The sequence below is a fragment of the Aegilops tauschii genome, chromosome 7 (genome assembly GCF_002575655.3).
Source record: "Aegilops tauschii subsp. strangulata cultivar AL8/78 chromosome 7, Aet v6.0, whole genome shotgun sequence".
Lineage (NCBI taxonomy): Eukaryota > Viridiplantae > Streptophyta > Magnoliopsida > Poales > Poaceae > Aegilops > Aegilops tauschii.
Genome location: NC_053041.3, coordinates 629,403,928 through 629,418,776, shown reverse-complemented (window position 1 = coordinate 629,418,776; position 14,849 = coordinate 629,403,928). Strand labels below are relative to the sequence as shown.

Below are 14,849 nucleotides of genomic sequence, written 5' to 3'. Positions count from 1 at the left end.
CTAGGACACATCTAGATGTGACATAACTATGTCACATCTAAGCTGATGTCCATTCTGTTTGTGCTTTATTTTTTGTTCTAGTTTTTTTTTTTGTTTCTTGTTGCTGTAATATATATTTGTGGGAGCTTAGATGTGATATCCTTAAAAACAACTAGATGTGAATTAGACAAACTGAACCAGAAAACGTGGCACAGATCTCGAAGCAACCAGGAGAATCCATGTACGATATATCACGGGCCGGGCATGGTAGAAAAACCAGTCTTCTATAAGATTGTGATAAGTGCTTGCAAGAGATAAAGTAGCCGAAACATGAACGCCAAATGCCAATGCAATTTGTAGGGCAAGAAGCAGATCAGTCTCCATGAAGCCACCTAGGGATTAAACCGTTGAGAGTCGCTCAGGGTTCCGGTCAAAAGAGTCGCTCAAGGAAGGCCACAAAAGTGTTGATTAGTTCGTTGTCGCAGGTTTTTTAGCTCACCAAATCAAACGGCCATACGTTGCCATCAAGCAACCACACCACACCACGAGGCCACCTATATCAACGCCCCAAGAACCCCTCCAAAATCACACATTCCTCGTTCCTCAAGGCACGCGCGCGCGCGCACACACACACACATACACGCACGCCAGGACACCACCACACCACCGGCCACCACCTTTATTTGCATATCCAAATCGTACGCACGCCATGGGCGCCATGGACGCGCTCATTTCGAGCGGCGCGCACAACGCCACCACAGCCCCGTTCATCGGCGCCGGCGGCCTCGCCAGCCTGCTCCCACAGGTGCAGACGGTGGAGGTGCTCGTCGCCGTTTCCATCTTCGTGGCCATCCACTCGCTGCGGCAGCGGCGCTCGCTGGGCCTCCCGTCGTGGCCGGTGGTCGGCATGCTCCCGTCCCTCCTCCTCGGCGTCCGGGGCGACATGTACGAGTGGATCACGGGCGTCCTCAAGGCGCGCGGCGGCACGTTCACGTTCTGCGGGCCGTGGTTCACCAACCTGCACTGCGTGGTCACCGCCGACCCGCGGAACCTGGAGCACCTGCTCAAGACCAAGTTCGGCAACTTCCCCAAGGGCCCCTACTTCCGCGACACCGTGCGCGACCTCCTCGGCGACGGCATCTTCGGGGCCGACGACGAGGTGTGGCGGCAGCAGCGCAAGGCGGCCAGCCTCGAGTTCCACTCCGCCGAGTTCCGCGCGCTCACGGCGAGCTCGCTGGTGGAGCTCGTGCACCGGCGGCTGCTGCCCGTGCTGGCCGAGACCGAGGCGGCCGGCGCGGCCGTGGACCTGCAGGACGTGCTCCTCCGCCTCACGTTCGACAACGTGTGCATGATCGCCTTCGGCGCCGACCCCGGGTGCCTCCAGAAGGGCCTCCCGGAGATCCCGTTCGCCCGCGCGTTCGAGGACGCCACCGAGGCCACCATCGTGCGCTTCGTCACGCCCACCGCGGTGTGGCGCGGGATGCGCGCCCTCGGCGTGGGCCACGAGCGCGTGCTCCGGCGGTCGCTGGCCGGCGTCGACGAGTTCGCGTACGACGTGATCAGGAAGCGCAGGGAGGAGCTCGCCGCAGCCGCGGCAACCGGCCACGAGGAGGCCGCCGGCGGGCTCCGTCGGGCCGACCTGCTGACCATCTTCACCAAGATGCGCGGCGCCGACGGCGCCCCCGCCTACTCGGACAAGTTCCTCCGCGACATCTGCGTCAACTTCATCCTGGCCGGGCGCGACACGTCGTCCGTGGCGCTGGCGTGGTTCTTCTGGCTGCTCAGCAAGAACCGCGGCGTGGAGGCCAAGATCCTGCAGGAGGTCGAGGGCATCGTGGCGGCGCGGGGTCGCTGTGGGGAGGTGGAGGAGGAGCTGGTGTTCCAGCCGGAGGAGGTGAAGCGGATGGAGTACCTCCACGCCGCGCTCTCCGAGGCGCTCCGGCTCTACCCGTCCGTCCCCGTCGACCACAAGGAGGTGCGTGCTACGTACTTCGTATCTTGCTCGTATAATACGTACATGCATGCACACACACACGATGCTATACATGCATGGCACGATTGTCTCATGTTGCGACCTTGCATTCGGCGTTGGTGTTTGGTGGAACTAACTTGACCTCATGACACCAAGTTCCCAAGTGTGTGAGCGCGCGGCTGGCCCTTCCCCATCATCTGCATGAGGAAATTAAAGCAAGCCACTGTAGCTTCTCCTGTACAAAACAACCATGTTTTACAATTTTGTACTACTAGCTAAATGGTGCACGATGCGTACAATTTTGTACCTCGGGTCAAATAGAAACGATGACAAGTCACTGGGTTATTGTGGATACTGCCACTGAGGTTGACGCTTACCCAAGTCGATGGACGCATGCGAATTCCAATTACTTCGTTGCACCTCACTAACTGGAGTTTCGAACTTGCATCATCATGAAGCTAACGTGTAAAAAGAATTTACGCAAGATTTATACTACTAGGTAGTAGGTTGCCGGTTGGTCGTCTACTGATGTTTCTGGGTATCTTTTGTTGTATAAGGCTTCAAAAGGTTGACAGAGACACACGTGTCTGACAGATTCAATTGCATTTGCACCTGTGCTAAGGTTTAGCATACTTAATTCTAGGTCTGCAAATTAAGTTGATTGCCAACAAGGGTACTCTTTATCTTGCTTGTACAAAACTCAAAAGTAGATCACAGCATCTTTAGTCAGATCACCTAACCTTATCTACCTGGACTGGAGTAGGTCAGAGCACATCATAACAAAACTGAAGCAGTGACAGTCAACAAGTTAGCATGTCACCATGATAACCCGTACATAATTTTCTCATGATCCGTCCATCCATCAGGTTGTGGAGGACGAGGTGTTCCCCGACGGCACGGTGCTGAAGAAGGGCACCAAGGTGATCTACGCCATGTACTCCATGGGGAGGATGGAGAGCATCTGGGGGGAGGACTGCAGGGAGTACAGGCCGGAGCGGTGGCTCAAGGACGGCCGCTTCATGGGCGAGTCCGCCTACAAGTTCACCGCCTTCAACGGCGGCCCGCGCCTCTGCCTCGGCAAGGACTTCGCCTACTACCAGATGAAGTTCGCCGCCGCCTCCATCCTCCGCCGCTACCGCGTCGACGTCGTCCAGGGACACCCGGTGGCGCCCAAGCTGGCGCTCACGCTCTTCATGAAGCATGGCCTCAAGGTGACGCTGGCCAAGAGGGACGACAAGGCCAAGCTCCGAACCACATCAGCCTCGTCTGGTGTTCCCCAAGTGGTGGTGTGCTCTCTCCAGTGATACTTTGCAAGAGAAAAGCTGATGGTGTGTGAAGAAAAAGAAAAAAAGCTTTCCTCCCTTCTTTCTTTTTTCGCTTTCTGCTTATTACACTTTGATGATATTGTTACTATGTCCTTGATTTGTTTCGTTTTGCATTGTTAGCATCTATATAGTTTAGCCAACAAATGTAGAACCTCTGTATATGTGTACTTTGTAATGGTGAAGCACAGCATGACTATAGCTTCAGGTGTTGTTACTGGCGAAAATATTCATGGTATTATTTGAATACTCCCCCTGTCCCAAAATAAGTGACTAAACTTTGTACTAACTATAGTACAAAACACCTGCAAGATATGATGAGACCTTTTTAAATAAATGCGCTCTCAATCAGATAGAACTGCTTATATTACCAAAGAGCAATCTTTCAGAGTTTTAATCAGAAAAAGAAAAACATAGGCAACATCCAGGGACTCTGTGAAATATCTGGTAAATAGTCTTGTCATTTATTCATTATATTCAGAGCTCTAGCGTTTTGGGGAAAGTTTCATGGGAACCTGAACAGTGATGTAAAACCAGATGGCAATCCATGGATTTTTATCGATGTGAGTTGGTGAAAGTTGGTTGGCCAACTTCAAGCCTTGCCCTCCCAGCCCACGGTCTGGTTGGTCAACTTCAAGCCCTGCCACTCCACTCTTCATAGAATTCAGCCACAAAATTCTCCATGAACTTGTGCCTTTTCTCTGCTCTCTTTTTCCCAGCCTGTGTGCAGAGTGAACTATGTGTCATGTATGGAATACATAATGGAAGGCTACAGCATATACGTCATGTTTGTACTGAGAACCATACATAGTATTTATAACAAGCGATTATAGTTGGTACTACCTCCATGTCAAAATTTATGTTCATTACGACATCGAAAGTTCGAAATGATACCCGCCATGACACTATGGCCATCAACTTCTTTGAAAATAAATTGTTCTAAATTAAAAAATATATGCAAGAAATTTCATGATGAATCAGGCAGTATCAGTTGATGTTGTCAATGTTGGTTATTCCTTGTGCATTAAATGACTGGCCTTGGTTATTCGTTGTGCATTAAAAATAAATTTAACTGACAGAGATTATAAACGGAATGTATTTTTACATAGACAATATTAATGTATATAATGGGATTATTAGTAAGCTGGATCTCACCTGCATGCTATGTGTAACCGAAGCCAAGTAGACCTTAACATAACTCTACTAATCTTACTAAGCTCAATAGGTCTAAAGCGGCAATTCTTTCTTTCTGGGTTTAGACAAGACAAAGTACAGAAGAAAATAAAAAGGACCAGTATTTCATAGCTCAGCCCTGACCTCGGTCTTTATCATGTCCTTCAACTTAAAAAGTTTCTCATGGAAATGATTAATTGATGTTTGCTTCTCCTCCTTGGACATATACTTCTCCTTTGACAAATTATCCCGTGGAAGTACGTTAGGATCATGCAATGCACTGTTCTTGCTCCCTCCATATGTAAAACATCTTGCAACACCTACAATGTTAATTGGGAAGATTAGGGGACACACCACATATTCAGATAAAATATGACCATCCTTTTGCGGTCAAACAATAAACAAAATATGACCAGATGTGTAGCAAAAAAGCAAAGTGCATTCTCAATTTTCTTTGGCCAAACTTTGTAGCTAAAAAATTGAGAATGTGTAAGTATTTCTCAGTTCTAGTGAACTCAGTAGGATCCAGAACATTTCTTGTAACATTGGTCAGATTGGGTACAACCATGGAAATAAACGACACAGGATGTGTCCTATTTTGATATTTCCATGTACTAGCTCATCTTCAGATTCTAGCGGCATACCACATTCACATGACTTACATCTGCATTCTATCAGTGATGCTTTTGTTTTATCAATAATGTGCCAGGGAGCTAGACACCTAGACATACTATTTGTGTGCATTGCTTGCAGATATACAAACAGTGGTATATTTTTGTAATTAATTCTACTCTATGTGCCAAAACCAAATGCTGAGACAATCATTGAATGAACTTAAAACAGCAGAGCCAAAATAAAGACAAACGGAAGACTGGATGTGCAGAAAGAATGTGTATAACCAGAGCTCCGCATAGTTGTACGGTTTTAGAATTATCAAAGAAATTCCATTATGCAGAATGGATACACACATTTATGGTTGAGCAGTACTTACCAATCGCACCAATTGCATCCAGACGATCTGCATCTTGCACGACTGCAAACTCAAGAGTGGGCTCCGCATTAAGCTTATTTGAAACCTCGTTTTTGAACCCTGCAGTTAACATTGCGGGTGTAACTTTCTAAGAATTAGACAAATTGTGCAATGGTGTTAGAAGAAATCTCAACACACTAAGCACTACTAATGGGTATTCGGTTCAAATAACAGATAACAGAGGCTTGCTCCGGTGCACCCCCCTAACTCAATTTCCTAGGGGTATTCTTGACCCCCGCCATCTATTTTTTCTCCGGCCCGCCGCTGCCCATATCCAAGCCCCGTAGCCCATATCCAAGCCCCGTATAACCCGTATGACCCATACATATGTATACGGTGACATCCCGAAAAAGAAGGATGACACGACCCCACGACCAGGTAGGACCTGCCGACCGCCGATCCATCAATCACGCAGCTCAATCAATCACGCAGCTCCATCATTCACGCAGCTCCTCCATCATTCTGGTGAGTTTCTGTAGGAATATCGGCGGCAGCGATCTTATCGCCGACGATCTCGTCCGAGAGCGCGCGCGGCACCGTCGTCAACCTCCAACGCTCGCAGGTACCGCATCCCGTTTCCCCACATTTGTCTCGCTCGCGGCAGCATCAAACGAACTGCCGCTGTTCTCGTCGTAGTGGTTAACCTAGCGGGGCGGGCAACCTAGATTTCTGGCGGTCCAGGCCATCGCAGATCTTGTTCTGGTAGTGCTGCTCGTCGTGATATACACAGTGATCACGCGGGCTAAAGTGGGTTTCTTCTTTCTAGGGTTAACCTAGCGTCGGTTGCCGTCGGTTGTGTGCACGACGGCTCCGTTATTTGATGGGGCGGCTTACCTAGGTATCCGGCGATCCAAAATAATCACGACTGGTGCCGTGGGCTAGGAATCCGGCGGCGCATGTTATCACGGGTAGCGCTGCTTCTCGTGATCCAAAGTGATCACGTACTGGATTCGTGGGACGTACCTTAACGCCGCTTGGTGTGGAGAGGGGGGAGGATCCATGGCCGATCAGAGGTCGTTGGCGTCGGTTGTGTGCACGATCTGAACGCCCTCGGTTGGGGCGCTCTCCGGTTGGTGTAGTTTATTTAACATCCGTGATCGTGCGCTAGGTGTTGTATATGTCAGCATTGATAATGTTTGCACATGTGATGATACATATTAATTGTTGTAGGAAATGGCGGACGATGAGTTAACTGATATGATGTATGACATGGAGTTTGGAGAACTGATGAAAGACTGGATAGAAGATTGGTCAGATGATGAAAATTCAGATCGTTGAGATAGGTCAGAGAATGGGAACGTATTGGAAGATCTTAATGTGAGTGGCATTATCATGTTGTAATTTTTTGGTGGCATCCGACAATATTATATTTTGAAAATTTATAGATGGATGAACATGATGATGGTCAGGAAAACAATGAGCATGATGATGGTGAGGAAAACAACTCGGAGATCTCGAATGAAGATTACATTAGTCAGGTATGGAAGTGGAATTTTTTGTTGGCATGCATGCAAATTGAATTAATCCTGGAATATTATATGATAAGTACTTATGTATTTGTGTTATATTTTTCAGCTCATTTCCGAATGTCATAATGCGTACGACTATTACGGTGAATCCGACGCGGAGACAGGCCTTGATGTCGAATCATTAGTTGCATCTGATTCTGGGGAGTCGCAATCGTCGGTCATCATGAGTGAGGTATGTATGTAATCAACGTTGTATGAAAGTAATGTTATACCATAGAAAACTGTTTTCATGGCTATGTTATGATTGTGTAGGTGACAGAAGTTGAGGGGGAAAAGAATGTCCAAGATACTGCTAGTGCAGATGATAAGAAGGATATGTTCATGCAGATAATACAAATGACTTTTACGTCTCACGAGGCTGCGTATGATTTCTACAACAGCTATGCTAGAGATAATGGTTTCAGCATTAGAAAGAATAGGCTCAGGTATAGCAAAACCGAGTCACGTCATATGCGTTATAGGCGGTTTGTTTGTTCCAGACAAGGAAAACGTGACAGCAGGTTGCTAACCGAGGAAGGACACAGCCGTAGGCTCAGATCCGAGACACGCTGCCACTGCGAAGCGCACCTGACCGTGAAGCTTGACCAAAAGCGTGGGGTTTTGTATGTTGATAGTTTTGAGCACAAGCATAGCCATATCTTGGCAGGACCGGACGAGGTACCTTTTCTTTGGTCCCACAGAAAAATCAAAGAGTACCAGAGAGCTGAGATACTGTCCATGGGAGCTGCAGGGATTAGAATTCACAACATGATGGATACCTTCATCAGCAAACATGTATGGTATGGCGGTGTTGGTTTTACCAGGCGTGAAATATACAACCTTTGCGCGAGGGAGAAGAGGAAGATGCTTTCAAAAGGTGATGCTGCCACAGTCATAGGCATCATGGTCAGTAGGAAACAGAGGGATCCTAGCTTCTTTTTCAAGTACAAGCTAGACAAGGAAGGACATATGAATAGGATGTTCTGGTGTGACTCCCAGTCTCGTCATGACTATGAGGACTTCGGCGACGTGCTTGTATTTGACAGCACGTACAAGATGAACCGGTATGGTATGCCATTCATACCCTTTGCTGGTCTTAACAATCACCGGAAGACCACTGTTTTTGCTTGTGCCATAGTTTCGGACGAGACCGAAGAGACATATGTGTGGCTGCTCCAGACTTTTTTGAGGTCCATGTGTCAAAAGATGCCTATGAGTGTTATCACGGATGCCGACGCTGCGATGATCAAGGCAATTCGCCAAGTCTTGCCAGACGTGTGGCACCGTATATGTACGTGGCATATAGAAAAAAAATATGAAGATTCACCTCAGTCACAAGTCCTTGAAGGAGTTCCGAACTCTTCTGTACTACAACACGTCCACGGCCACGTTTGAGGAGAGATGGCACGCGTTTTCCAAAAGATGGCAGTCGGAAAAAACAGTAACATGGTTGAGACGGATGTATAAGAAGAGGAGACTGTGGGCCGCGGCTTATCTGACAGAGGGTTTTTGGCTTGGCATGAAAAGCAACCAGAGGAGTGAAAGTCTAAACTCATGCCTTCACCTCCACCTAGACGGTGAAATGACCCTGGTGGATATGATTTTGCACTATGAGAACGCCGTTGTACGTATCCGTGAGAATGAGGCACGAGATGATTGCACGGCCTAACAGAGTTTACCGGTGCCAGTTACTAGCTCGAGGGTACTTGAGATAGCTGCTTCTCACGTCTTCACTCCAGCAAACTTCTATATGTTGCAAGCTGATCTTAGGAAAATTGGTGGCATGGAGATTGTAGAAATAAAGCTCGGAGACGGATCACAGCAGTACATCGTGGCCTGGAAGAATAACCGGAAGAGCCGTTTTTGGGTGGAGTACGCTCCAGTAAATTCCGCAGAAACTATAAGGTGCAGCTGCAGAAGAATGATTCGAAATGGTCTACCTTGCAAGCACATATTCCATGTACCGAAGTACTTGAATATATCTGAAATACCAAAGTGTTTAGTTCTTGTGCGGTTCACGAAAGACGCAAGGTTGGGACTGCCCGCCAGGCGCACAAGCGATCTGTTGGGATTTGGATGGACTGGAGCAGCCGAAAGAATGAAATATAGCCAGGTCAGTGTGTTGGCTTCAGAAGCTATGCATGCAGCATGCAAACACCCAACTTTGTGGGATCAGTTACAGGAGAGTTTGAAGACCGTGATAGCTAAGAGCCATGAGTATGATCAGCTAAAGGAAAATTTGAGTAAGAAAACGGCTGATCTTAGTACTTGTGCAATTGAATATGTAGATGATGGTGAAGGCAACATAGTTGAAGTTCATGATCCTATTAAAGTATCAACAAAAGGTGCAACTAAGGTAGATGAGAACCGCCCTATGTCGAAAAATGGTAGGCCACTTTCGTACGACGAGATCAGAATCAGGTGCGGCGCATGCAAATTGCTAGGGCACACTAAACGCAGCAAGAAATGCAAACTAAATAAGAAGTAAGTTTTTGTATGCATTGTAGGTTATAATTGTTTTTAACTTGTCATTCATTAACTTTTCCTGTTATCGTGTGCAGAAGCGTGGTGGGCGAAGAAGAGTAGAACAATTGCTAAAGTTATGTTAGGATGAATCCAGTGATCTAATAGTGAGGTGTTTACAATGTGTTACTGCATACATGATACATGATATATACTATTGCAAGAGGCCGGTACCTTGAGATAGTGCTTGTAGCATATATGGACTAAACAGAAGGCGGTCACTAGGGACTTTAATCATGGAAAATGGATAGCATTTAGCCATTGTAATGGTGGCATCTTTTGTGTTGTCCACTGTAGTTATATTATATTAGAAAACTAGACGATACCTGGCATGTTGTTGCGGGAATGTTTTGCAATATATTCATAGAGAAATGGTTACGCGTAACATGTATATGTTGTTGCGGGAATATTTTGTTTGCATGTTGTGGTGGACCTTTCTCCATACATGTTGAATGACGAGGTGCCAAACTTGCATGTTAAGAGAAATAGGTTAGTGGTGGCTAGTTGTTTAGATATAGAAGATGTAATTATGTGTGGTAATAATTAAAAAAATTCCAATCCTTTGGTTCACCACCATTTAGATATAGAAGATGCCAGCTCACTTTGGTCTATAGTATAGACTTCGTACCAAAAACCCACCATTTTCCCCTTATAAAGAAAATAAAAACCCACCATTTTATGGCTTGTAGTGTAACTCGGGCCGCTTGTCGCGATGACATGGAGGGGGGGTGACGGATGGCGTTAGACGGCGCGACACACGGCCGCTCCCGTTGCCGAGCCCATTTAACAATTTTATTTTCATTACAGCCCGTTTAAATGGGCCGCGCTGGCCACCTGGTCGGGGCGGTTCTTCCCTCGCGATCTCCACGCGCGTTCTATCTATCCACTGCAACCGCCGCCGCCGCTGCCGCCACCGATCCACGTCTTGCCGCTGGTCACGTTACGCCATGGTTTCGTGGAGCGACGAGTCGAGCTCTTCTTCGGATGGCGAATCCGTGACTAGCCTGCAGGTACGCTCCTACTATATAATCTCCAAATAGTGCTAGGCTTAGGGTTAGGGTTCTTCATTTCCGGTATTTAACGCAGGGCGTTGATTTGTGCATTATCTCTGTTGTTTCGTTTAGCTTCCTACGACTATCCCTTGCTATGAATGGAGTGGCATTGCTCACGATCTGTCTCCTCGTTGTCTGCATCGAGAACCTTGCGTCAGGCTAGTTGCTTTTGATTCCTTGGACACTGGCAGACGTTTTCTTGCCTGTGGTCAGAAGGTATGTTGTTCCGTACTGTAAATATATGTTTAAATTACCTCGTGCTCGATTTACTTCGCGGCAATCCATTGTTCTGCCCAAAATTGCATACAATTTCAATTAATTTGTGCATTTACAAAGTCCGTATTTATGTTTTTTTTTACGGTCTAATATTTGTTTTAGCACATAATAGCATATACTTGTAGTTAATAGATCCATATATATATATATATGTATATCACTGCATGCTACATTTTGTGTTTATATGATTGAGACCATATTTTTAGTGCATTGCATGTAATTGTATTGCATTTGTGCATATATGATTGAGACCATATTTTTTCATATTGTAGGAAGAAGTGAAATGTAACTATGTGGAATGGGTAGACCCGGAGTGGTCAGTGGCTACGAAGTTCTGCCTGAGAGAACTGTGGAGCATGTATGACGAGAAGCTGAGACAGAATATTAAGAATGCTGAAGAAAAATGCATGTTAATTGGAGAAAAGAGGAGGACAGAGGAAGAGCTGAGATTTTTCAAAATGGACTTTGCTAAACTAGTGGCTGATAAGGAGGATGCTCTCACGCAGTTGGGCAATGCAAGATTGTCACTTAGCGATCTCAAAGAGGAGCTGGAGAAGAATAAGATGGCAGACCATGGTTGTGCCAATCTACATCAGGTCCTGAGGGTAAAGGCTGAGAAAGACCGGGACCGGGTGGTGCTAGAGAGAGACCAAGTGATGAGAGAGAGAGGGAAAAGCTGAAGCAAGAGAAGAAAAAACTTGAGTATATTATTGCATATTTTCTCAAACAGAAACATGGGTACGTTGATAAGATCAAGAAGCTGAAGGAGATTTGTGATGAATTTTAAGTATGTTTTGTGGTTTATTGTTGAACAGAATGATCAAGTCCTATCTGCATTGTGGCCAGTTCATTTGTGTAAGGTCTAAGTATATTATATTAACCAATAAATTATATCATTTTCGAAATAGTTTGCCCTTGTTTGACCTGCATCCTAATGCGGGTTCTTGGCTAAGCACTGAAATTATTTTGCTTCCACCGGAGCTCTAAATCGTATTGATCAAGGGGGCGAAATAGTAGTTGATCATGTGATTGATGGTGCTACTGATCCTGATCTTCATGATGCAGAAAAGGAAAAGGCTAACAAAAATGCAGCAAAAAAACTGTGCAACGAGATTTGAAGCAACACATAACGCCAAGGGAGTCTGGCGCAAGACACGAGGAAGATCCACCTGCGGACTCCGATCCCGAGAGATCCAGCGGCAATCATACGCACGGGATCCCAGGCGGATCTGCCTACTCCACCAATCGCAGGATCCACGGGTGGCCCGTCTGCGTCCGACACACGGGCTGTCTCCACCGAGCGGTCGGGCGGGACCGGACCTGGCGCGTCCCCCCGCCCGAACTGGCGCTCGTCGACTGGGTCGCCCGCGCTGGGACCGGATCTGTCGTTGTCTCGGGCGCGGGATCCCACACCGGATGGCACGACAGCCGAGGTTGATTCTCAGGCAAACAAAAAGGAATTTATCAAAAAAAATTCTTATTGTTGAATAATGCCGAATCAAATAAAAAATATGCAAAAGTAAAAAAGAAATGAATTACTCTTCCATGACAGAAAAGAATGAACACAGCAGCAAAAAACATTAAGGTAGAACAAAGAAGGGAAGCAAAAATTTATTGGTACGAAACGTATAGTCAGACTGCATTACACATACACAAGTATGTGTGAGCGACCAAAAATCCACACAAAATCCATGGTATCGTGCTTATTACATGAATGATAGAAAATCAAAGTTGTCCATGCCGGAAAACGTGCTCCCGGACTTAAAACAAACGACTAAAACTAGAATCTTGAATCATGTATGATGTCTTCACGCCTTGCTTTTCTTTGCGATGTTGCGGATTTTGTTTTTCACACATTCAAGCGTGTTGGTAGGCGAGAGAACCAACTCGGCGACGAGACGCCTTCTCCTTGCATTAATGGTGCCCTGCAATTTTTAGAACAAGGTTTAATGAATAGAAGTTGGTATTATACGACAATTGTACAAGTGTACGAACAGAGAGGACAAATTACGTGGGTAAAATCGGCGGTCCATCGATCCCGGTCCCAACGCTCCATAACTTCAATCACAAAAGGCCACAAGAGTTCCTAATATATATGCAAACATTAGTCACCGTGCACACGAACATGTCTTTCGTAAGCAGAAAATGATGAACCATAACTCACCCGTCCTCTTGTAGTGGCATGTCGATCTGAGGTATGATAGGCCACTTAGTGACGTCTGGATATTTGCCAGGTGTAATACGGTTTGCCTCTTCCATATCAATTGCTATTGCTAGTCACTATTTGAAAGAAAGTAGTAGTGAGAAACCATATGACATTTCATATGAAGAATGCTCAATGTTGGGGAGAGTACCAGTGCTTTCACAGTGTCGAGAGAGAACTTGATAGGATAGAGCGAATCAAAAACGCAGAATTCTTTCTTGAGGTTGTGCATCACCACGGTGATCCAGTGTGTATTGCCGACGTTCAACGGGATAAATGACTAAAATGTGGAACACATTTGTAATCAGATGCAATTATGCTTGTTGAAATGAGTGTTAATGAACTAGTAAGAACATATTGTACCTTATCACGGACGGTATACTCGTCCAGAACCCTACGTACTGCTCCAGCTCTGCTCAGCGCACTATCCATGTTGTATTTCGACGGTTTAGGGTTGTCTCGTGCCTTAGCACGATCAACAAGGTATTTGGACCTCCAGGCTGGACAGAGGTGCCGATCATGACCAACGCGCAGAGCCAAATGTGTCTGATAAGCATCGATAATCTGCGTAAAATAATAGAACATTTTATTTTCATAGGTGACACCTAGATTATGCACTTAAATAGCAGGACATGGTAATAGATCTTACGTCATCCGCCAGCCATGTATGCTCAAGTACCGGTCGTATACTCTTTTTGTCATATTCTTCTCAGACCGAGCAGCTGCCTCCACAAACGCAACAGCAGCATCGATGAGTTCCGGTGTCAAATCGTCCTTAACAGAGCCTTCCATGTCATTGTCACTAAACAGAGCTGCATGATAAATTACGAACGTCACGAACGGTGAGTACATGAAATGGTAGTAAATTAAGCACTAAGGTAGCTACTAACGGTACCTCTAATTGCGGTAGTGTTGCCGGATGGCTTAGTACCGCGAGCGCTTCGCTTGCCGGGCTTGTCAAGTTTAAAGGGGGATTCAAATTTCTTGGGAACAGTCCGTCGGCGCTTCCTGGATATAACATCGTCTTCTTTTGCGGTTGCTGCAGACTTTTTCCCCTTGCTCTTACCCACCATCCTGTCGATAGAACTTGCAGAAATGTCAATGTCGGACGATTCTGCTCGAGGAGAATTACCTACAATCCAAGGGTTCTCCGGTGTTGCGCCGCACTCATCAGTAGGCTTCGTTGTCTTGTCAACATTTAACTTGGCAGGTGTTTTCTAGTTAACAAAAAAATAATGTGATAGGTTCAGTTAACGAAAATGAAGATGCATAATTGAGATAAATGAAGACAAATAAATGAAAACATACTTCCTCATCATCGTTGTTCTGGTTTACAACAGGCTCGTCAGGCTGTGTCAAATCAATCACCGGCTCTAGACCGTCAGAGTCATCCTTGTACACGAATTCTTTTTTTTCTGGTAGACCATTCTCAAAGGAATCCACTTCTAGGTCGGCATCGTTGTTGCCGGAAGCCGCAGCAGCCGCTGGCTTGTACATCACACCATTTTGGTTCAACTTCTCTAACAATCTCTACATTACATAAAAAATATTAATTAATGTCGGCACGGTTTTGCAACTTAAAAAATGTTGTAAACATAGAATTAAGGGTGTGTCACCTCGGCTACTTGTTCTGGTATTTCCTTCATTTGGCTGCGTATGTAATCCATACACCGCTTCATGATGAGGTTCATCATCTCGTCCGCGTTTGAGGCTAACTTGGACTTCTTTGCCGCACCAACGGCGAGCTTCATTTTTGGCTTTTCTGGTTCGGGTACTTTGCGCTCCTGCACCCTATACTCCTTGGTTATGTT

The 14,849-nt window shown here is 46.2% G+C and overlaps 2 protein-coding genes across 2 annotated transcripts; one reads left to right on the top strand and one right to left on the bottom strand.

The window, feature by feature from the left end:
• The first annotated feature begins 572 nt into the window (after nucleotides 1–572).
• LOC109758709 (cytochrome P450 86B1) lies at nucleotides 573–3,522 on the top strand. Its single transcript, XM_020317574.4, has 2 exons — nucleotides 573–1,954; nucleotides 2,818–3,522. The coding sequence occupies exons 1-2, from the start codon at nucleotides 689–691 to the stop codon at nucleotides 3,253–3,255; spliced, it is 1,704 nt and encodes a 567-aa protein (XP_020173163.1). The 5' UTR covers nucleotides 573–688; the 3' UTR covers nucleotides 3,256–3,522.
• Nucleotides 3,523–3,623: 101 nt separating this feature from the next.
• On the bottom strand, nucleotides 3,624–5,549 carry LOC109758710 (uncharacterized). The gene is made up of 3 exons (XM_020317575.4): nucleotides 5,438–5,549; nucleotides 4,591–4,766; nucleotides 3,624–3,993 (listed from the first exon to the last, which is right to left on the bottom strand). Exons 1-3 carry the CDS (start codon nucleotides 5,547–5,549, stop codon nucleotides 3,907–3,909), a joined length of 375 nt encoding a protein of 124 aa, XP_020173164.3. The 3' UTR covers nucleotides 3,624–3,906.
• Nucleotides 5,550–14,849: the final 9,300 nt, after the last annotated feature.

Coding starts and splice junctions, on each gene's coding strand:
- LOC109758709 (XM_020317574.4), top strand. CDS start 689: ATGGGCGCCATGGACGCGCTCATTTCGAGCGGCGCGCACAACGCCACC. Junction 1,955..2,817: donor TCCCCGTCGACCACAAGGAG/GTGCGTGCTACG, acceptor TCCATCCATCAG/GTTGTGGAGGACGAGGTGTT.
- LOC109758710 (XM_020317575.4), bottom strand. CDS start 5,549: ATGTTAACTGCAGGGTTCAAAAACGAGGTTTCAAATAAGCTTAATGCG. Junction 4,767..5,437: donor GGATGCAATTGGTGCGATTG/GTAAGTACTGCT, acceptor TTAACATTGTAG/GTGTTGCAAGATGTTTTACA. Junction 3,994..4,590: donor AGGACATGATAAAGACCGAG/GTCAGGGCTGAG, acceptor CTCTGCACACAG/GCTGGGAAAAAGAGAGCAGA.